The sequence below is a fragment of the Notothenia coriiceps genome, unplaced genomic scaffold, assembly GCF_000735185.1.
Source record: "Notothenia coriiceps isolate Sejong01 unplaced genomic scaffold, NC01 NC01_scaffold00012607, whole genome shotgun sequence".
NCBI lineage: Eukaryota > Metazoa > Chordata > Actinopteri > Perciformes > Nototheniidae > Notothenia > Notothenia coriiceps.
This window is the reverse complement of record NW_011345308.1, coordinates 23,758-47,774: the sequence shown is the minus strand read 5'-3', so window position 1 is coordinate 47,774 and position 24,017 is coordinate 23,758. Positions and strand designations below refer to the sequence as shown.

General features: G+C 38.4%; 2 protein-coding genes across 3 annotated transcripts in view; one reads left to right on the top strand and one right to left on the bottom strand.

Annotated features, from left to right (window-relative positions):
* LOC104947478 (synapsin-2) overlaps positions 1 to 24,017 on the bottom strand; it is a 54,611-nt gene that overhangs the window by 6,906 nt on the left and 23,688 nt on the right. Inside the window, exons 4-10 of the mRNA XM_010773498.1 lie at positions 19,443 to 19,599; positions 19,079 to 19,168; positions 6,984 to 7,046; positions 5,077 to 5,219; positions 4,496 to 4,570; positions 3,278 to 3,380; positions 212 to 388 (exon numbers count right to left, since the gene is read on the bottom strand). Of these exons, the coding sequence (XP_010771800.1) occupies positions 212 to 388; positions 3,278 to 3,380; positions 4,496 to 4,570; positions 5,077 to 5,219; positions 6,984 to 7,046; positions 19,079 to 19,168; positions 19,443 to 19,599 (808 nt within the window). The remainder of the gene's footprint in view (positions 1 to 211; positions 389 to 3,277; positions 3,381 to 4,495; positions 4,571 to 5,076; positions 5,220 to 6,983; positions 7,047 to 19,078; positions 19,169 to 19,442; positions 19,600 to 24,017) is intronic.
* LOC104947474 (metalloproteinase inhibitor 4) lies at positions 8,048 to 18,462 on the top strand. 2 transcript variants are annotated; one of them, XM_010773487.1, is made up of 6 exons: positions 8,048 to 8,262; positions 8,400 to 8,592; positions 14,921 to 15,018; positions 15,593 to 15,707; positions 16,269 to 16,393; positions 16,706 to 18,462. In XM_010773487.1, the coding sequence occupies exons 2-6, from the start codon at positions 8,454 to 8,456 to the stop codon at positions 16,901 to 16,903; spliced, it is 675 nt and encodes a 224-aa protein (XP_010771789.1). In that variant the 5' UTR covers positions 8,048 to 8,262; positions 8,400 to 8,453; the 3' UTR covers positions 16,904 to 18,462. The 2 variants fall into 2 exon arrangements, with proteins under 2 accessions (XP_010771789.1, XP_010771788.1); XM_010773486.1 differs by having other exon boundaries at positions 8,048 to 8,592.

Sequence of the window (24,017 nt, the reverse complement as noted above, 5' to 3'; positions counted from 1 at the left end):
TGTAAAATGAACTGAACTATTAAATTGTTCAACAAGCTAACCAATAAAGTAGTTTGTGTTGTGTAGCTATTCATTTTGACAAGTTACACAGCGACTGATACTAAAATCTAAGACCTGCGCCATTTTCTCTTTTAACACATAGCCACAACCGGCGTGTAAAATAGGTGTGGCTTAGGTTTTTACATTACGCTGGTTTTATATCAGCCTCTACCTGTTGGGGCTGCACAGTAGTCGGCTTCTGGCCCTGAGGGGAGCGAGCCGGAGAGCGGGAAGCACTAGATGACCTTGTGACCAGGGCTTGGTTCATCTTCGCCAGCACCACGTCTGAGATGAGCTGACGGTCCTCTGCCTGGTGGTCACCGATTAGCTGCATAGAAGAACCCACAACCTGCACAAACAGGACACAGATAACGTATCAGAAAGTGTGGGCCTTCTTTATTGAGAAGTGACATCACTATAATGTTGTTGACCCATACTAGAAAAAGAGTTAGCCGAGAAAAACAAAGAACGGCACAGAGGTCAACACATCATGTTTGGACAAAGCTTTCTGGTGGTTTTTATACGATTGCATCTTCTACCAGGTTTTATTTGTTTAGATTTGATGTTTTATGGTCAGAACAGTTTTGGTTTATATGGTCAAGGTTTTTATGGATACTTTGGTTTGGAAAACGAAGTGTTTTGTTTTAAAATATGTGAAAAAATATACAAAAATATGCCAGATAAGACAGAAAATGATATTATGACAACATCCATGTACTGGAACTCAGCAATTGTATAGCATCATTATAAAAGCCAAAACACTTATCCAGTGGAGATGACTCAGAGAATACATGTTTTTCACATTTTTCCTATCTAATCTACCTTTCACCAAAGTGCTGATTATTTTTGACATTCAGCATACTTCAAAGTGTAAGTGGGATGTTTAGATTATTGCCTGGAAACCGCAGGCTCATTGTGGCTCCTACATCATGTCCACCTCTATCCTCTTCAGCCTCAGACTGTCTCACTTGGTTTTGTTCTCGTAATTGTTCAAACTTTGTCATGCCTCCGTTCTCCTCTCAATGTCCAACTTGAGTTGAGTTTCAACCCCTGCCAGACATCTGATGTCCTCAGGTCCCATCTCTTTATAATTGTCTGGTGCCCCATCAAAGCACCAGTGGATGTGTTTGCCTGTTTAAGCGCCAGTCAAACTAAAAGCGTATTTATTGAGAACATAGCAAACTGTATTTAATTGGGAACAGACTTCTTCCTCCCCCATTATGTTTCCAAGTGGTATTTTTGATTTAGGCTCTGTCTGAAGAACAAATGGATTTCAGTAGATCAATCCACTTGTTCATATATCGTTAGCAATATGGCTACCACTAGCAGGTTGGCTTACGTTACTGTCCAAAGCAAGAAACAACCCTACAAATAGAAAGCCTGATCTATCTGCTGTGATCCAAGCAGGAAAGAACACCCTTTAGCTTAGTGATCCAGCTACTGTAAGTAGAACAAACTGTTTTCTTGAGTTGCTCCTTTTGAAAATGCTCTCTGGTAGGCAGCAGTGTATATGTCTAGGGCTTTTACTGTGAAAGGTAACAACAGAGAAAGTGTAGCTGTAATATCCGTGACAATGTGGGAGCAATAATGAGTTTGCACTTTTGGTGCAGACTAAAAAGCTTTGTGTTATTATTTTATTACTTTTATAAGTATACGCACAAATCAAGTGCTATTCTCTTCCCATTTTGGGCCGTAAATCATGTGTTTATAGTCACCAGGTCGAAACCCAGAGGCAGACACAATTGTATATTGAAGGTGATGCTTATAGGGAACCAATCAAAATACAGATGGTGCCATTATTTACAATGTGCAATCAACATTTACTTCATAATCATAAGTTAAGCTAAAATGTTCCTCCATTGCCACGCTAACCATATGTGCCGTATCACTGTTTATATTTTGGTCCAGCCACTCCGTGCCAGCTGCATGAAATTTGGCAAAAACTGCCCCAACTTTTTCCAAGTGGGCTGAGATGACCCACACCATTGAGTGGCTCTGCGGTTACTGCCAAAATGCATCAAGAGAGAAGCAGCTCTCCATCTTTTGGCTTGTTCAGTTGTTCCTTAAGCTGGCCGAAATCTTGGCCTCTAATCAGCTCAATCCTGTGGCCAAATGAGTCCCTCAGGTCCTCAGGCGGTTTTTTTCTTCAGTGTTTTTTCATTCCTGTTATTTCCAGAGCTTCCTTTTTGACCAGCTCACTGCTTAATTCCTTGTTGGCTAGCCTTCTACCTGCATCATGGCCTTGTATTCCTGTGCCATTTTCCTGAAAGTCAACAATGCCTTTTAGCATCTGCAGTCTTGTTCCCAGGAGCCGAGGTGAAGCGCCTGGGAAGGATCATTTGTAAGCTATACTTACTTTTGATTTAAATCAACTTGAATGCTCTTGGGTGTGAGTATATCTTGGCTGGTTCCTGGGATTTATTCTCTAGTTACTTTACTGCCCATAACTCAGGTGCCTGGACTACCCAGCACTCCTGAAACTCTGTTCCTTTATCAGAGTCTCTGTTTCTTCTTGTTTCTTCTTTTGGGCTCGATCTTGCTCTGTCCTAGCCTGTGTGTCACTTTGGGCCTAAACCCAACTCTGCTTAAAGTTGCGTTTCTCTCTGTCCGAGTCTAAACTCTTCTTCGAGGCTCTCTCTCAATCTGAGTCTGAACTTCTGAATATCTGCCAGAGTCTGATCCAGTTTCTTTTTCTGAGCTTGTATCTGAACCTTAACCTTGTCTCAGTCATCGCTGCACACTAGCCCCATGTTACAACCTTGGGCAATGAGCATGGCTTTAACCCCATGACCTGCTTTTCAGATTGAACTCTACCAGTTATCACAGTGCTTTTTGCTGCCAAAGACCAAATCAAGGTGAGTAAAAGCTTATCCCCTGAGAAGTTAGAAAAAAGTGAAAGACAATAGGGGCAGGAGACCAAGAGAGGTGGGCAATAGATAACAGATACAGGTAACCTTAAACTTAAACTAACACCAGATGTTAGTTATGAAACTAATAACTATAATATTAATAATATAATAATAATTCCAGCCAGACAAGCTAAGGCCCCACTAGTGTAAATTAGGCTAGACATGCTTAATTTAAGATTTAAAGACCATATTTGCCTTCTTATGGAACACAACTACAACAGGCTGATGTCAAAAGGTTTGTTAATGAAAGATGGAGGTAAATACAGTGATAATAAGGCAGCAGTCAAATAAGAGTTCTCTCCCTCCCTTCTTGGAGTGTTTTTTCTTACCTCAGTAATGTAGTCATTACCATCCTTGCCACAGATGGCTTTGACGGCACAAATATCCAGCCCTCCGAAGATCTCTGAGCAGGCATCAACCCACAGTTTATACCTGTCATCAAGCAAAACTGGATTAGTTCTACAAGGAGTAGTCTGTTAACAACAAATGGTAAAGAAAACACATAGGGTACCACTAACGTGTGTACAACAATGCTGATTTGCTAAATTGGCAGTGGGTCAAGAAGAGCTGCAGGTATAAAGCACAACATGCAGTGAAGGTAAGAACGTTACCTTCCTTACACCATTTAGCTTGTACTGAAAAATGATGGTCCTTGGACACTAGTTAACACGAGATATTGACTTGTGTATAACTTTAGCAAGGTAAGTCAGAGTAAAGGTGGAACATAACATAAGGTTGCTGCTGCTGGCTTTGGCAGCTGTAAAGAGGTCCATCACAGTTGCACTCTTAATAACTAAGACAAGCACACTGAAATATCAATACTGACCAAAAGGACAATCTAATGTGCAGATATTTTACTTTGTCTACAGATCATTTAAGATTACATTTGTAAGGTTTAAAGTCTAACTGTACTCTGTTTAAAACTCTCACAGATTAAAGAAGATTTAGATTATAATGGTTTCTGGATTTACATTGTGGCATTACGGTATTTTAATGGATGGCAAGATTAACTTTAATGAGGGAAAGTGGAAAACACCTTATTCTGTAGGGGGCTTCTGACTTTGTGAGATACATGCTTGCTTCCGATACAATGGAAGCTTCCGGTGCATCCATTTTTAGCTATTTAACGACACTAAACATCATACAACTCAATTGTTGTTATTTAGAATTTAATTTAGTATCTCTTTAAGGGCTTGCCAGTAATCCAGCATGCATTATTATTGTTTTTATTTGAATTATTATCTGTAACTGCTGTTAAAAGTAAGAATAAAACAACACCGTTTGCAAAGGTCTACAATCCAAATTGTAAGTATGAACAAAGCAGCTCAATGTAAAAAATAGAAATGTCCTTAGCCAAATTAAATTTAAATAAAATCACAGTGCCGCATCAATCAACTGCAATCACAAGCTGATTTCCAAACATCTGTGTTTACCCATGTGAACTGGTTTCAGCCCAATGAATCTAGTGTGAGAGCACATAGTGACTAACAGTTAAGTGTGCGACACAAAGGCAGCCGGAGCATCACTAATGTGGAAGCGGTGCTCACTTGTCAGTCATGGCTACTTGTTCCAACATGGCAGATCCGGTGTTGCTCTTCCAATTACCAGAGATGGATGTTCGCCTGGAGGAAGAGAGGAAATTGTGTGTTAAATCATTACAGACAAATTGTGAAAAAAGGTAATAAGAGATTCAGGCGACGGGCACAGCTGCAGGTTATGAGGCTGATCACCATCCAGGTAAAGATACTACAGTTTATGCAAAGGTTTACACAGAGCAACTAGGTACTGAAACACACCCTGTCTAATTCATTTAAGTTATCCAGTTAAGCACTCAATTCGCTGGTATTCCTTAAACTATTTAAAAAGGATTGCAAGAGAAAATGTCACACATTATTTAAAATCATAATTGTGTCTATAGGGTCCCTAGAAACTTGATGCAAGTGATAGCATTGACTATCCTTTTTGGCCTTCTGATGGTGCTGTTGCTCACTGTTACGATAAAGAAATTAAGAGACATTTATGAACAAAATGGTTTCAATTGGATTACTGTCACAATTACATGTTGAAGTTCAGGTATAGAACACACATAGGCTAACGAAAACTATAAGTAAAAGATGAGAACACACACATGTATGCTTTGTAGTCAGCGCCGATTTTCTGGACCCTGATGTCGTATTTGGCATCTATAAATGGCTCCGTGGTGCAGTAGGTCTGAGTGATGGCCACCACACTGGCAATGTCCTGGAAATCACTCATATTGTCCACTTTGACCTTCAGGGGGACAACAAAAGGAAAAACACAAATTATTAAAAGGAAGGCCATACTTTGCAATGTAAATACTGTTATTTTTTACTATAATAATAAACCTGATACTGATTCTGATAGATCTTATTTTCCATCAGAGATTGTACATTTTCCATTTTTGTAATAAGGGCAACACGGTTGATACCACTCTTATGTCTGCCCCTTAAATATGAAGCTAGAGCTAAACAGATCTACAGTTAGCTTAGCATAGAGAAGGGGCGGAGGGCTAAACAGCTAGCTTGGCTCTGTCTAAATCAGCCCCTCTAAGGCTCACAAATGAAAAACGTATATCTTTCTTTGGCAAAGACAACAGACTTCTGTTCACTTCAAACATAGGATAACTGATACCCCCTTCTTCCAGTCCTTGTGTTAATTAAACATAAAAACGCTAGCTAAGTAACAAAAACATGTAGATTGTGGGGGGGAAACTTCTGAAGCAATGGAGAGTCAGGACTCAGAAAGACACGAGGAGAGTTGGAGCTTTGATGTCAAACACTGATGGTTGATTTGGAGTTACAGCCGGAGAGTTGACAAGACAGGTGGTGTGTCACGAGTTGACACAGCGGTTGCCAAACCAATTCTGAAGAACTCTTTCTGTAGCTCGAGGTTTTAACTAGTTCGGAGTGTAATAATCAACATTCTTCATCAGTGAGACTAAACAAATATGGACCCTGAATCTAACTAGAGCTCTCGTCCATAGAAAAGAATGTGCGCCAGGGAACCTACGTCCCTGAACAGTAAACTACCTCATGGCGGCTTGTGTTCTGTCATAGACTGACAACAACAATGCGCCCAATCTGCTCCTCCTTAAAAGAGATAGCAGCAATACCCAAGGCCGTAGACCTATGCCATGGGAAAGGAGACAGTGAGAGGAGAAAAGGATGAACTGTGTCAAAGGTTGAATACCTAGGCAAATTATTCCCTAACAGATTACATTTCTAGTGTCGATTGTGTCTTGCATAATGTCACATCGTCAATAATGCAGACCTAATTAAAATACTTGGATCAATATGGAGCATGGAGAAGAAATAAGTGATGGTATCTGATGTAGTCTCAGTGTCTTAAAAGTGAGATTCAATAATACAAACAACACTGTACAGTATTTATCAGGAAGGACCCTCTTTCTTAATCCCTGATAACAGAGAATGTCTCTGTAGTCGAACAGAGGTCTGTGAGTGATGTGGGGGGAGGATAAAGAAATAAAGAAAGGCCCAGTTACACAGCGGGGGGACAATATCAGATTGAAAAGTCCAGGGGAACGATGTGTGGTGGATCGATGAGAAGTGGTGAAAAGAGGATAAACACCTCACCCAGAGAATATTAACACAGTTGTTAATCAATACCAGCACAACGAAAGGACAAAACAAGGACTGAGGGAGAATAAAAAGGTATGCTGCAGTCATAAAAGAATGAAGAGTAAAGAAAAACAGATAAGAGGAACACAGGGGACATTAAGAGGTAGTGTTTGTCGGAGAAAACATAACACAGTTCAAACGAACCAGATGTGATCCTGCTCAGAGTATTCAGCTATCTCTTGGAACAAAAAGGGATTTTAAAGACCGACCGATAATGCAAAATGCAGGTGTTCCCTTATTTTACTGATACATGTCTTGCATTCAAACAAGACATCACTGTTGGATAAATGTTAGCATATTAGCAGGTGGTTAATCATTCATGTAGTAACATTATATCACTAACTTTAGCATTTGAAATTGAATTAATCAACATTACCTTTCCCATTCCAGAGTGGGCGTGTCCTATCTTCACCACCACTGGGAAACTTGGAGATGCAATCTGAAAAGCAGTAGAATATTTAAAGGGTGAATAATGATGAATACCAAGAACGACCTCATACACACCGGAAAGAACCAGTTGTGAAAAATGAGTGGCTGTGAAGAACAATATCATCCGTTTACAGGTTCATGAAGATAAGTAGGTCTTTATGGGTCTAGCATTGCAAAACATGACAATCTCAACAAATAATTTAGAGTTTATACTTTGAGTTGTGTAAGTATAAGTTAAACAAATTATATAGATCTGCCAGGAGGTGATGGCTCCTTAGTTACTGTGCCAGAAAAGAGATTTGAACCTACATTCATTAATTATCGTATTATATATAAATACAGTATATATCAACCATCTGACACTGAGCAGCATTAACATACATTTGGAGGGCTGTTTCTGGACGTTAGATGAACAATGAACAACAAGTACATGTTTCACTATGTTAGGATAATTGTACGTCCGCCTGATGACTGATTTACTTCAACAAATATTACATTTCAACATAGAATTGAGTGCCGTGCAACATTCAAATGGTTGTAGAATGTAATACAACATTACACTGCCTCTGGTATGTTTGTACATCTGGTAAGGTTTTAGCTACAGACTATCATTTAAAAATTATTTCTGTCTTTACTGCTGTTTCTTTTTAAATGGGCTCACATGCAATACGATGTCTACTTTTAAACATTGGTCCTAAAGTGCTGTGTTGAGATGAAATTGCGTCAGTTTCCCTCCAAACAGCAATATTTGTACTCTAAAGACAGTATTTGTTTTATGATTATCGTTTCCATTTATTGCTCAATTCACTGACGTGTGATTCATCTGAAGAGAACACTTCTAATTTGTGTTTATGCTTAAAAACCTGCCCAACAACACTTTAATTGGTCTTAATTTTCATGACTAACTGCTTGAATGCAGCTCTGGTAGCCAATGGGAGGAGAGGGAGGACATCAAAAGAGGGTTACAAGAAGAGGCAAAGGATGGTCGTTTTTTTCCCCTGCGTTTGAGGAGGTCCCTAAATTGTTGAGTACATAAGAGGCTCCCTGTGTGCGACCCTCTCAGCATTCAAGACCAGAGTGTGAGGGGATCCGACTATTGTAAGTTTCTCTGTGTGTTGTCTCCAGAGAGGGAGAGAGACAGAGAGAAAGAGAGAGCAGTGGCAGCAGCAGCAGCAGCAGCAGCCTTCTCTTCAACTCGAGCCATTTTCTCCGGCTTGAAATCAGAGGTGTTTTTAAACTTATGAAAACATTTTTTATCCACAGCTGCATTTGAGCTCAGTAGAGCTAATCCCACCACTTCAACTCTTCTATCTGTTCCTTCCCCTGTTGCTGCCTGATCTGCTTTTCCCGTGGAACTTAACAGGATCAGAAAAAGGTTGCACAGCGTTCATCGAGTGGTGGAGCGGGCACAGTCATCATGGCCTTGTCCCAGGAGCGGAGTGCGTGTCTGGGCCTCTGGGTTCTCCTTTTGCTTGGTGCAGGCATGGAGGAGGTTGTGGAGGGATGTAGCTGCCACCCTGCACACCCACAGCAGCTATTCTGCAGCGCTGAGATTGGTGAGTTAATAACTGAAGACCCATTTAATTTCTGTTCACTTAAGAGTATACAGTAAAAGCTGCTGTGTTTAATACAGATAGAGAACTCACTGTGAAGGCAATCATTTAAAAGGCAGTCTATGATTTTAAATTTGGAGTCTGGAGGAATGGGACTCTGATTTGGATTTTTTATCAACTTAATTGGATTGTTTGGGAGGGGAAGAAGTGAAATCCTCTGAGAATATGTACAGTACTGCAACAAAAAAACACTTTATAAAGCTTTAGGGCTGAGCTTTTTGTATGTGAAAACAAAAAAATGTTGATTATTGTTTTTATTTTTGTGGCTTTTTCCATTTGTTAATGAGTTTTGCAGAAAAACCTTGACTATCTAAATATCGGTGATTTAAGTATTATATAGGAAATCTAAATGTAACATATATGGATTGTTAGGGCACTGATTATGGATTAATGTCCATAAGTGAACTTTCATATCATATTCATAAGAATTACACATTCATACTAGTTTTTCTGACCGGCCCTCTTTTTCCTATATGGCAATAAGCACTAATGTCCATTAGTGCTATTGTAACTTTTTTGAATTCTGGACAACCTGCTATCTGTTTTTCGTAGTTACATAATTGAGTCGTCTTGTTCTCTACCCTGTAAAAACAAACCCTAAAAAAAAAGCCAGTGCCTAGTGGCCCCCTGGCATACTTTCTATCTGTCTGTCTGTTTGTCTGTAGGGTTGTCTGCCTGTCTTTCGTCTGACACCCCCCCCATCATCCAGTTCTTTCTTGTCTAAGCTCAGTCCAAAACCAACACTCTGCTCTGACTTTGAGTACTTGGCTCCCGACTGTGGAAAGCTGGAGTATGTGCTTCTGTCAAAGGTTACACTCCAGCAGAGAAGAGAGACAGACAAAAAGAGAAAGTAGATGAAGAAATAGCTTTAGTGGCATTTTTGTCTTGTTTTTCTAATTGGTTTGTTTGTTCCTCTGTGTATAAATAGGTCAGTTCCTTCAAAGTACTCGGAAGATGTGTCTCATAAAAATAATCAGTCTGAAATGGAGGCTGAGACCTGTTTTCAGAACCACCATAACGCCAAATTAGATCTGGGTTATGAGAACACAATGAGAGTATGGGGCAGTGTTATTAGGCCAGAGTTTTACACACAGTGTTTCTCTTATGAGTCAGACTACACCTAAACCAGGCCTCAACTTAGACTTCTGCAACTATGCTTGTAAAGCACTCTCTAGTTGTTATATCCTTCTTCTGGTATTTTCTTCTATCATTCTTTTTGGCAACATAAGAACCTCAAAACTATTTAACAAGACACAGAAGCAATTCATGCTGGAAGTAAGCTGCAAACAGTACCATCTTAAGTTGATTTCATTGCTGGTAATACTTCCACAGCAAACGACTACATTCTTTTGTGGGATTAAAGGTTAGAAAAGCTTCCTTCAAGACTAAGACATCTACTGTCTAGTATTTAGACCCTGCGTGGGAGTCGCATAATACGTTGCTATCAGAGTGTAATGCAATGTTAGCATGTAAACAGTTATTACTCTTACAAACAAAATAAAAGATACAACAATTGTAAGTGAAAATCTAAAACCCATTATAACCAATTTTGTGTTCGTCTTGCTGTAAGCATCCATAGGGGCATGTCAATAACAAATATCAGTTTGAAGTTAAATTCCCCCATCATTAATTACTGCCTGTAATACTAGACTACTACAGTATAAAAACAGGGCATGTTCTTTAGCATGAAATCAAGTCTGTTGTATGTTTTCAGAAATCGTGTTTCTGACCAAGCCAGTCAAACACAGAACTTCCAACCAATCCTTGAAGCTAATGATTATTATTTAGCTACCAACCGACAATTACATGTACTTAATATATTACTTACTATCATTAGAGGCACTGTTTCTTCCAATGTTATCATTGTAAACTGTGTGACAGGACAAATAGTCAAATTGTTTTTTATTCTACTTTGATACCATTTTCTTTGGTTATGCTTGGGGACGGGTCTTTGTTAAGTTTGAATGTAAAAGTTTATCTCTGAATGGATACAAGAGTCCGGGCTCTTTTCAGGTAGGATACAAATCGTTGGACCCATGAATAACAAATAAGGAAAATCCCTCACTCACACTAATTGTGTCTTAGAAAACGTTTCATCTCTTGGCATCGGTTGCTACACTGTCCTGGTTGTTTTTGAAGCTGGTGGTGGCCTTTAGTTGACCTGACAGTGTTGTGAGAGTCGATGAGCCCTTTGAATAAAGCTGTACATCTGAGTAATATCCCATCTGGACAAACCTTAGACGATTCCCTGGCTGTGTTTGTGTATTTGAGATTGTGTGCATGAGTGTGAGTGTGTGTGTGTTGGACAGAGGCCAAGCCATGCCAACACAGCCTACTCCATCTCTCTCTCTTTCTTTCCCTCACTCTCCCCACTTCATTTCCATGTCTATAGGCTTGGTCTAATGGTCTGCATACTAACAATATCAGTGTGAAAGCCCGCTGACAGTCCAGCTTTGTGAGCATGACAAGGGTGCCGATTCATCAGGAAGGGGGGAAGTTACTTACTACATCAGTTCTCATGGTTTGCAATATTTCTCTTTGGTTATGTAGCTGTGAGGAAGATGCACAGCCACTTTTCCTCAGCAGGGGGCCTGGCCTGTTCATGGTAATCAAACAGCTGCAGCAACTGAAGTGAGTGGGTAACCTAGCCTGCGCAGTTCAAATATGTCTACATGGGGAGTAAACATTTTGGAGAATCTGGGCCAAGAGAATCATTTAAGAAAGACCCAAGAACCATGGAAATAATTTAGTTTGGCTTTTCATTCAATACTTATAAAATCTACAATAAATGTCATAATACAGAAAAGATTATCCCTGGATGGCGATCCAACTAAAACCAATGATCTGCTATAGTGAATATCACTTTGCTATTCTTGGATTATTGGCAATAGAAACTTCTGTGCCCATCCATTTTGCACTGATATAACGCCAATGCTCACAGTGCTAACTATTTGATCCTTAGAGCGCAGTTATGCCGTTGTGGATTATAACCATTATTAAGAGTCATTATTCTGCTCAGATGGGAACATTTTTATGGGGCAGATACTTCTCCAAAGCATTTCATCTACTTTACAGTTGCCAAAGTGCAGATCAAAGAGCTGAAATGAACAAAGAAGGGCAATAATATGATTATCATCATTGGTTAAGTGGTTATTTTTCCTGTGAGCATGACAGGCTTATTCAGGAGTGTAATAGTTGAGGAGGGTGTGCTGATGTTTAAGGGTTCAAAAGGATACTTGTCAGATGCCTATAAAACAATACTTGCTGTTTGTTTTGAATATGACTAACAGACACTCAAACTTCAAGTTGATACAAGTAGAGCAATCCTTTTGGTATCTGGGTTTGTTGAACAGAACTAGTTTGTATGTTATATGATGATGTGGATCGAAGCTAGCTTACTTTTTTCTCCTCCGAACAGCTGGCCAAACACGGTATAAAGTCGGAGAGTTTGATTATCGGTTTTGAGAAGTTATAGAAAGGTTGGACACAGCGCCCACTGATTGGATGTTGAAAAGGTGTGTGTGTGTGTGTGGGTGTGTGTGAGTGTGAGTGTGAGTGTGAGTGTGAGTGTGAGTGTGAGTGTGAGTGTGTGTGTGTGTGTGTGTGTGTGTGTATGTGTGTGGCTTTTTGACCATCAAACAAGTGTTCTTACAGAGTATACTTGAAGCTTTGGCTGATCACAGATACATTGTATACGTTTTAGTTATCGGCAAGCAAGATAATATTGAATATATGTTTGAGGTCTATCAGAGACCACATGTCAGTTTTCAATTGTTTAATAACAAACAGATCTTTATTCTTATCTCTTATTGTGGAATCAAACTGCTATAGTGCTACAACTTATTAATTTAGTTATATTTAATGCCTAAACAACAAATTGTTGGGCATATGCTTTGCATGTAAAACCTTGTCCTGCATGGTATACTACAATCTTTTGTTTAAAAAGACATGCACTGAAGTCAAAATGTAATTTCACTCAAATAAAGTATGGTAGAAAAGGACAAGCACATCTCAATTCTACTGAAGTACAATACTCTATGGCTAAACAGCACAATTATTACTGAACATGTATCCACAACATTGCAATGTAATAAGCATTTTATTAAAGTGAGTCTTTAACTTTTGCTTGAGGTTTTTAGGTCACAGCTGCTTGTACAAAGGTGAGTTTACAGGCTTGTGTGTCCTGATTATATAAGTTATTTTTTGTAGAAGCTCAAGATGCTTTATACTTTACTTGGAGCAACTTATCAGCATCAATCAATCAATCAATCAATCAATCAATCAATCAATCAATCAATCAATCAATCAATCAATCAATCAATCTGTATTAATCTACAGTTGGATGCAGGCCACATGTTTTCTGACATACTCTACCCTATATAAGCTAGCTTTGTGTGCTTTCTGATATTTTCCAAAAGGGACCCGTCATTGGACCAGTTGACGCAGTGCACTATGAATAAACTATTGCACTTCATACAAGTTCCAATTAACTTGCAGTCAGTCTGTTTGTTTGTCTTCCTGCTTTCCTAACTTCCTGGGTGTTTGCCTAGGAAAAGAATATTCTTCTCCTGAACCAATTTCCAAGAACGCACTGAGCTCCAGGGTGTAGTTATGTGATGAGGCGGAAAGCTCAAACAAGGGGATGGTTTGGGTAGCTGTGAGAAAGTTTGAGGGTTAGGGTCACTTTCTCTCTCCCTCTCTTATACTGTAGCTTTTACTCTTTTGTTCCTGGTTTTACCAAGGTCTGTTCCTCCACTTCTGTTTCTTTCTTCTCTGTTTTTATCTCACTCAGGTGCATCTAGAGGGGACCACATTTATTCTTTTGCCAAGAAAAGTAAACAGTTAGATATATACTACAGAATACTGTATAATCAAAGGCCATGACAGTCAACCTACTGTAAGATTTGCATTGCTAACTAGGTCAAACAATAAGGATATTTGAGTGAATTACATCTTAGTTGCCTATACAACAGCATAATCAATCGTCTTTGCTAAGCCCCACCACCAATTTATTATTGAAGCTAAGTCTGTCTAGCTTTACCTTCTTACACGGCGCATAATGCACAGGGTTATTTGAGACGCATTTTGACTTGAAAATTATAGTAATTTTTGAAAATGGGTTCATGATTTCGAATAAAATCGGTTCATGACACAAAAGTAATAGATTTCATTATGTTAAATAACTCCTGTCTGCTTCTTCAGGGCGTACAGACCGCAATCTACTGTAGGTTATTCGCTGAAAATGGATAAGTACTTCATTCAAACAATCCTAACTCTCCCTTTAGGCTAATGATGAGTAATGATACAACTCTATGCCTTTTCTTTTGCTGTGCCAATGCTTTTCTGTTAATGTGAGATACAAGCTAATGGAGCTGTCTGCCATGTTCAAAGTCACTCTGTAGGACTTTTCAATAACCTGAAAAAGCTATTGGCCTGATAGTACACTTCATTATGTTTGAGTGATTGATTGACCTACAACAGTGTTGTGAGTTTTAAGGAAATGTTTGACAGTGAAATGAATTTGGCAGTTAACATAATGACTCATGCAGATGTCAAAAAGTGCAGATTAATGGGTTTGATGGAAGGAGAAAAAAGCAGTTCTGTATGTCTGGGATAACACTGTTGTATTTGGCGCAGTGTTAACTGCATGTTGTGGTTTGTGGGACTGAAACATCCAACATTAATAATACCTTCAGTGTAATGAGGGTTTTGTCTTTAATGAGAGGTTGTAAAATGATACGGCTTCAAATGTCCTGTTGAGGAACCACAGACCAATTACCCTGCTACTTTATCCTTTTACTACATTTAAGTACAGAATAAAATAATATGAAATCACTTCTGTGCCAGACACGGTTTGGCTTGTGTTAGTATGCATTTGTTAAATACTGTATTCATAAATGTGTGTGTGTGGAGTCAGTTAATGGGAGTGTGCAAGCAGAGAGCTACTTGTTATTCCATGTGGGTTTTGATTTCCCTCCCAGAGGAGAGAAGGGACACATCCTGTATCACTACTGAGAGGGATCGCTGCACTGTCTGTGTGGGGAGAAAGACGAGTGACAAGCAAAATGATAAAGGAGGAAGGAGAAGGGGAATAAAGAAAGAAAATAACACATTTATCCATCGATAATCTAGAGTGAAGGAGAAAAATGTAACCCATTAATGGTAAACATGAATACTTATTGCATGTAAATCACCATCTTATCTTGCCTATGGCATTTCACTTAATCTCAATACTCTTTTATTGCTGTTTCTTTTTTACTTCTCCCGTCAGTGATAAGAGCAAAGATCTCCGGAGAGAAGATTGTGTCGCCTAGCAACAGCTCCTCACCTTACATGAAGATGATCCAGTATGAAATCAAAATGATCAAGGTGAGATCTCTGTACAGTACTAACAGCTGCAGCATGCAAGCATAATTGCTGCCGTTTATGCTGATGGGTGTATAGCTCTATAATTATGTGGGCATTGGCTACGCTTTCAGGAAAGGAAAACAAATTCTAATTGGTCCATTGATCAAAACATTTATTCACACCAGAAACAAAATGGTCCATCTCCATTTGACCGAATACTGGCCATTAGTGTCTGCTTCAAATGAAAGAAAGCCTGTTTTATTTCTATTTTGAACTATATTCACACGAGGGGAACAACCCTCAAGACACCAACATATACAGTTAAAGAGTTCAACTTTTGATAACATTACAACATTAATTTCACTCAATGTTAAAGAAAATATTCTTCTCTCAAGCTTATCAAATCAAATCATGTAAAGGTTCCCACCCTGAATCCAACAAGGTCTCTTTTTGGAGACACATATACATTGTCCTATTATTATTATTGCTGCTGCTTGCATTGTTGGCACATATATAGTGTATTTAAATTGTATTAGTCCAGCTTTGTACCCCCTTATTTCCTCTCCAATCTCTCCCTGTGTTTCTCTGTGTACAGATGTTTAAGGGTTTCAACAAGGCCAAGGACATTCAGTACGTGTACACCCCAGTCTTCTCCTCTCTGTGTGGAGTCAAACTGGACTCCAACAATAAAGCAGGCTATTTGCTTTCAGGTACAGTACGCAATGGTCAATCTATATATCACACTTTTAGTAGGAAAAGGCCACAGAAAGTTTAACCTTTTGGGAAATACATGTCTATTTTTTTCTCTACTCTTCTAAGAGTTAGGTTAGAAGATCAATATGACTTCCATGTGTGCATGGTACATGCTGCAGACTGCATTCAGTTAGAATCAGAAGACTTTTAATCATCTCACAGACACGCCTGAGCTTAGCATAAATACTGGAAAAAGGAGAAAATATCCCATTTAGAGCGAACATCTTACACTCCTTCTAATTTATCAAGTTTGTACAAAACAACAAGAACCAAATTAGCTGATTTCCCTCTTTTTAAGTTTTCTAATGTAACTAAGAAAAATAATTCTAAAAATGTCACAGCTTCACTATATTACGCAACCTGAATTATATAAACTGCGAACAGATAACAGCTTTGCTTAATCCTATATAATAGTCCTATAGGCTGTTAAATATATATATATATATATATACACAGCCAGACAACTACTGAATGCAGGATGACATTTTCAATAGAAGTGTTGTGATGTCCCAAAACAGGAAGTATGTGGAGTGATGGGAGAATTTCCATTGGTCAGTGCGACCTCGTAGAGTCTTGGGACAACTTATCCGTGTCACAGAAGAAGAATCTCAACTACAGATACCAGATGGGCTGTGAATGCAGAGTGAGTAAGGACTGTTTGTTCTCTATTCATTCCTATTTATCTTTGACCCAGTCATAAATCTGCCCTCGAGTAACCTCCAGAAACAAACTGCAAAACAGTTGTTTTTCTCATCCCTCACTCAAACTTTTTCTCTATTTGAGTACGAAAGACTTTAAAGCGTTTTTTCTTTTCACAATCAACACTCATTCATAGCTTCATGTGTCGATAGAGAAACATTCTTTCAAATGTAACCCAACAAAACTCTCGTTCTTAACACATGCGAAGCAGACTTTAGCAACAAATAATGAGGCTACTCAAACATTGTATCCACAGATCAACACCTGCTACACAGTGCCGTGTGCGTCAACAGGAGAAAACGAGTGCTTGTGGACGGACTGGCTGCTGGATAACAGCCTAAATGGAGAGCAGGCTCGGCAGTATGCGTGTATCCGTCGCTCTGACACGACCTGTAGCTGGTACCGGGGTGGACCCCCACCCGAGAAAGACTTCCTGGACCTGGCTGACCCTTGACCTGTAGTTCTGACGTTCAGTATACTCCATTTAACTCCTGCAAAGTCCTGAGAAACATTTCCTGCTTTTGCTTATGTAGCTCAAATTTGACATGCAAAGTAGCAAATTATTTTGTTTTTAAAAAATGTGGCTGAATTCTTTTTTCATATAAGGGAGTTTAGCAGAGTTCAGGAAAATTGTTGTAAACGGCATGGGCTTTTAGAAATTCCTCTGTCATTTTCTCTCACATTCCACGCCACCTTCAATTTTCCACAAAATAAGATCAGCAGCAGAGCATCTACTGTAAATGATTCACACCATAGTGAATCTTTCCTTTATTTCTGATGGCCTGAAGGTAAATTAATCATCTTGGCAAACACTAACGACTTCATTTTTGTTGATGTATACATTTCAAAAGGCTTGCATTTACTGAAAGTATGAGGAAGTTGGACATTTACTGTAAAACAATAGGAGGAAAATAACAGAAATAATCTGCCAACTTCTGCCACAATCCTGCAAAGTTTACTTCACACGCTGTAATCAAACATTACCAATTGTTGGCAGGCTGACTGCCACACATCCCACACATTCTGATGTTGAATTTCTCCTTTATATATTATCGAAAAATTGTCCCTTGCATATGAAAAAGCACTGTACAGTATATACGTATATAAAGCAAAGCAACACCAGGCATTCTCCAATTAATAGTAATTTGATAAGATTTGACACATTATATGTGACTATAATTATTTTCACATCTAAATCATCGCAGTTTATAATCTCAAACGGCTGAGAATGTAAATATTGTACTTGAGTAAGAAATAACATTTGAAAGGCTAACCCGTTCTTGTCTTATAGCGTATAAGTTGTTATCTTGAGGTTTTGTGTGTTTAGTTTCCTTGGTTGTACTATTTCCTTTGCCAAAAAAATCTAATCCAGCAATTTAACAGCAGCACTGCCACCTGTAGAGGCCAAGCCCCCGCTCCTTAGAGGAAAAGAGGTAACAGGACACGGTTCAATTCAATGTCTTTGAACTACTTATAAACAGGAAGTGGATTCTCCAGTCCAAGAAAAGATAAAGATTAACCAACAAAAAAGAGAATTAACTTATATGAATAAGCTATAATTAGTGGTTTAATAGGCATTATTTGATATGATGTGTCAACATTTATTAAAATGCCCAAATCTGAATTGACCCCTGTCTTGTTACTGGATTACTTCACTAAAGTGATACAGATTGAAATGCATTACTGCTTACTTAGTCATGCATGAGCCGCTATTCAAAAGTCATGCAAGCCCCACATTCAACAATAACATACTTAAATGTAACCTGCAAAATATAGTGCAGTGAAATCAAACTATTTGGAAATAGCTCAATAATTAAATTAAGGCTTTTATGACATGACATGATAATTATGCATAATAACTGTATAGCTTTAGTGAAGCGCTATCAAACTATTTCACGTTTGTTTTATACTGAAAAAAATGGTTTGGGTTTGTATTTATGTCTCTGTTTCTGTCTATAGAGTTTTCTATTTCCATGTACCAAAAAATATTGTATATAAAATGTCTCAATGTAATAGTGTGACACTGACTCTTTCTTTCTGCTCATCACAAACCAAATGTTACCAAACATGATCATTTACAGTACTTAGAGATGACAGGACTTTTCGAGCTTTTCAAAGGGTTGCTGCTGTTTCAGAATATCTCCAACAGAGTAGTAATGAAAAAGCACTCAAAATAATACTCATACTTCACCTCTACTGTATATTATACTTTAAAGGCATTTTAGTGAATATAGCAAGTAAAATGCATAAAGAGAATCAGCAAGGGCACTTATCTCATGAGTTACACAGTTACATACTACAGTTTATATATGTCTTATAAGGTAATCTTTCAGTTACCTCAACACATGTTTGTGACAAAAATAACAACACTTATCTGAAGTAAGTGTTGTTATTTATACCTCAAAAAGGGTAAATGGCAAGTTTGGAAGTGATTCAATATTTTTTTTACCAGAGATATACCAACAAAATCTACAGACAACATGACTTTCTGCTTTCAGAGAACATCTCACTGCCCTGAGACAAATAGTTAACTAAAAACACGATACTTTGAAACTTTATGGCTCAACACATTCTGTACATTGATGAGAACTTGCTGAAGGTTTCTGACATTATGCAATATAAATCTTACCATGTCTTTGTAGTTGGGGTAGAAAGTCTGATCAATGAGAGGGATCTTATCTGAACCCAGCTTCTTCTGGTTATTGGTCAGCTGGGAGAACTGGTGGAGAGGAGGAAAGAGAGAAATAGAGGGAGAGAGTTAACTGTGATTTAAATCATAGAACAGAGACATTTTTCTTAAAGTAATCATTTAGATCGTTAGAATTGTTGCTTGAAACCAAGAAAAAGACACGAGTCACCCTAACAAAAATGTAAACTGACAGCTACAAGCTCCATTAAAACATATTGAAACATCTATTCAATGCAAAGTATAGCTAATACAACTTTTTTGTAGGTTCTTGCAGGTGTAAACTAGTTTTGCTGAAATAGCTTACAGCCCAAGGTTTGTCACAGAGGTTGTAGATGGAATCCAGAGAGTTGACCGAGGGGATGCCCGCATACTGCAGACCAATGATCAGGTTTCTAAAATCCTCGTTCTGGGCCATGCTGAAGGCGTGCTGGCGCACCAAGACGAAGTCAGGCCTGAAAGTCCTGGAATGCAAAGATATAAGGTCGAAATAAGTATATACATATTAAGTTACTTTGTACCTCATTTACACAAGTATTTCTCAACACAGATACACAACAAAATTACATTTATGACTGTATGAATCAAGTTCACTTCACATTGCCAAAGAAAAAAGGGTCAAGGTTCAAGGTTCTTTATTTAGTCATACGTTCAGGTTCAGTTTCATCCCACAGGAAATAAGACTGTTAAACACCTGAACTGTTGAAGCTAAATCTGTTAAACACCTGAAAAGTTGAAACAACATCTCTAATATTCCTCTGGCTGCTACTTAACAATTATTTTAAAATCATTTATCTATTTACCTATATCCTATTTCAATAACTTGCATATAGACTCTTATTGCACTATTTCACTTAAAACTATTTTTCTTTTTGTATTACTATTTACTTGCAATATATTTTTTCTGTTTATCTGTGTTTTGTGTTGCTCTATTGGAGAAGCCTGTGACACAAGATTGTATTGATATTTCATAAAGTCAGACATTTGGATCTGGCTGATGTTACAGACCTGCATTTTGTGTGGAAGAAAGAGAAGAGATGGCATTAACTAAAGGTCATGGTGCAACGGGAAAACCCACAAAGCCACAAGTGAAAGGTAGAGGCAGTGAGAGAATGAGTCTGTCTGACCACATGAATAACTTATATCGGACTGAGGAAGAAAGACAATGGAGCGACCCATCCTCAGCTCTCTGTTGTGGATTGCTAAGTAAAGGAATTTTACAAGAGATCTACTTTTCCTGGCACACAGGAGCCAGTCTGATGGTAAATGACGCCTGAAGTGGGTAATTGATGTTACATTTATTTTTCCATTATCTATAATGAAAATGACACATTCATTTTAATCCTAGGAGTTGTATAAGCATCACTTTCAGTATCAGTGGAAAATATATCTATGATGTGAATCATTATTCATAAAATAAATGTAATAAACAAGTGAACCCTTCATGTTTGAAATTGTTTTCCTGGCTTTCTCTTCGGAGATTGCAATTTCACGTCATTACGGCACATTGAGTTTGGCTGTAAAATGTTGTGATTCAGTTGGATGTTACCCATTGATGATGCCAGATGTTTTCCTAAGTGAATTAACCTTTTCAAACCGTGACAGTGGACCTGGATCTTGTGCACCTTAACAACATTAAGCAGAGTATCTTGAGAGAAATGACGGATGACCCTTTATGCTGTAAGTGGGAGCGGCTGTAGTTATGATGAACAACACACAATCTCTAGTAAACAGGCACTGCTCATATTGTTTTATAAATAGTGTTTTCAGAAAGAGTATTGACAATAGGGTTGCAAAATTCCGGGAATTTTCAAAGATGGAAACTTTCCTTGGGAATAAACGGGAATTTATGGGAATAACTGGGAATTTTCAAAATTGAAGGTTGGCTCTTCATAGGGAACTTAAATATTGTTGGGGAAAGTATATTTTAGCAAAACAAACAGATGCCATTCAAGTACACTTGAATATTCATGCCATAGCACACTGCTAACTGCATGGCTATTGAGACCACACCCCCTACAGGCACTGTGCATTCCTCCATCACATGCACAGATGAGTAATATTTAACTCAACATTCATGTTTTCGTTCTTCAATGAAACAAATAATTGTTCAGTAAAATAATTAAAACTTGTTCTGTTCTACTTAAAACAAATAAAAAATCTGTTGAAACGTCATGTTTTTGTTTAATCTTGCATCGAATATTTCCAAAATTCCCCAGTTTAACTTCCCACGGAAACTTTCTGGAAAATTTCCGGAAAAATGTTCCGCCCCTTTGCAACCCTAATTGACATTAGCATTTGTTCACTCTTGCCAGGTAAAAAAACAAAGAAAGTGCATCTCTATTAGAGCACATGGCTGATGCAAAACAACACATTGATGGCAGGGATATAGCTTTCAGAATATGATGTTAAATAAGGGATGGATCTCAACAAGTAAACATTATCAGACAGAAATAGGTTCCATGTGTGGGGTTTTATGATCCATTACCAGATGGAACTGCAGATTTTACGACAGGTGTACGGCCAACCCTACTTCTTGAGCCACCGCCGCCCTTCAGCCTCCAGAGCAAAATATTAAAAACTGAAGCTCTTGAGCTCATCGAAGCCATTAGTGACCCGCAGATTAAAGGCAAAGACTGAATCCAGCTCAGTGATGGGTTGATAGTGATAGGGCATGACTCCTGTTATTCTTTCTTTTCTCTCCGACTATGAAAAAGGTGGGAGTGTGAGGAAAGGCAGAGAAGGAGAGGGAAGAGGAGAGAGAAAAGAGACAGAGGAAATAATACAGAGTAAAAGAGACATAAAGAGGGGTGAGAGAAAAGTCTGGCACTCGGTGGCCACCACAAGCTCTTCATGCACAGAGAATACTAATCACACTCTTCAGGAAAGTATAAAAAGACTCTGCTGGAGAGACACAGCGACTAATGTGACTGATATCTCTTCATAGCTGACAGTAGGCAGCGAAGATGACCCTCCATTCCAATCTGAATCAGTGAGTAGCAGGGCTAGAGTCGTCCCACTAGCTTTCACTTTGCTTTTTTAACCGATATATGAGTAGCTAGCAGCAGTGCTTTAAGCTAAATGTTCACAAGCTAACACGCTTAATCTCACAGTGCACACATGCTGGTAAATAGGTGTTTCATTTAATGTTGTGGAAGAGCTTGTTTGTTTCACAGCAGCATTAAAATCATTCAGATGGGAGCTTTAGGGTGTGCGGATATATGTGTATTGCTATTACTCACTTTATTTGACCCAGCACTCATCGGATTCTGTGATGGGTGTTTCCTTTTCATATTTTGTATTGATATGTTTACATCTGTTAATTAGCACTGAACACAAATCAAAACTAGGCTGATGGCATTCGTTTTCTGGGTATTCTGTCGTAAAGTATCATAAAAAAAATAAATGTGACATTATTATGGCGCTACATGAAATCTCAGGGGATTGCCACATAATTTATTTTAATAAGCGTTTTCCAGGCAAACCATGACATAGTGTCACAACGTTGCACTAGGTTAGATTGCCTCATTAAAATGATTGTGGGCACTTTTGTTTGAGTCATATTTTCTAAAAACTACAGCGCCCAGGAAACTTATATTATAATATGTGGACGTTACTTTGATTATTTCTGATGAACTCTTTATTGCCCGGTAAATGGGTGTTTTTTTTCCTGAATGTCCTCAACCTTTAGTCGTTTAACATGATGCCAGAATAAACAGCAGGGTATTGCTGAATACTTCAAATGTAGGGTGGATATTTTAAAAAGCCTACTGAGCACCACAAAAGGATGTTGAGAGACGGACTACAACATTGTTGGTTTTCAAGGGATTTGTTAAACCTCTTAAGCCCCAAGCCTGTTTTACAGGTTCCAGGCTCGAAAATGACATTCCCAGAACAAATGACCATATCTTCCCTTCTACAAGGGTTAAATTAATAATCTTTTTTCTCAAAGTAATGATAAACCTGTGAGTTGAATCTATAAAAGTCAGAATCAATATAGATGTTTTTTATTTTAAAGAAAATTCAGATTGAACATGGTAAAAAACTGTAAATTATAGTATCCGTCCAAAACATATGTTGTACTTATAGTGAAAACTACCCTTGGATGATGGGTTAGTAGACTAAAAGCTTTAGGAATCCAAAGTACAACATATAATAGGTACCCTGTATCAAGATTGATGCAAAACAAGTGATATTTGACCTTTTTAGACGGATTTAGCAAAAAAACCCTCTTCTGGGGGCATTTGGGTGGATTTTCCTTATCTCTGGCCCCCCTTCTTCGATTTTGACATGTGACATCTCTTTCTGACCGTTAGAGCCAATAGAATCGAAGGGAAATCCTCCCGCACACACTCATGTTTAAAAAAAAAGGTGGCGTCTTCGCGCATTCAATCTCGCTACAGAGCGTAGGAATGGCCTGCTCTACTATTTAAAAACGGAATTGCAGTTTTATTGCTTATAGATTATCAGAACATTCAAAGTGACGCAGCCACATTGGATATTAACCTATGGATTAACTACATCAATCGGTTGTTATCATTGTAATGCAATTGAAGACCAGTTTTGACCAGACAAAACCAAGGTAAGCCATGTTAGCGTTGTGGGCTACGTAGCGCCACATGTTTTGATGTACGTTTTTGTTGATAACGTCGCGAGTTTGTATCTTTCAGTGTGTAGGTGGGCACCGTTAGATTCTGTATCTTTACGATCATAAACGATGTGTTGGATGTGCAGCTAGGATAAGTAATAAGGGAGCTAGGAGTGATTTTCGGTGCAGTAATAGGTTTGCATTTTTCGCTCTGGGCTAATTCAGAGGCTCACTGTTAGCATTGTGTGAGAAAAAAAATGAAAAAGATCAGTTAAATGAGTTTTTTCCCGTTAT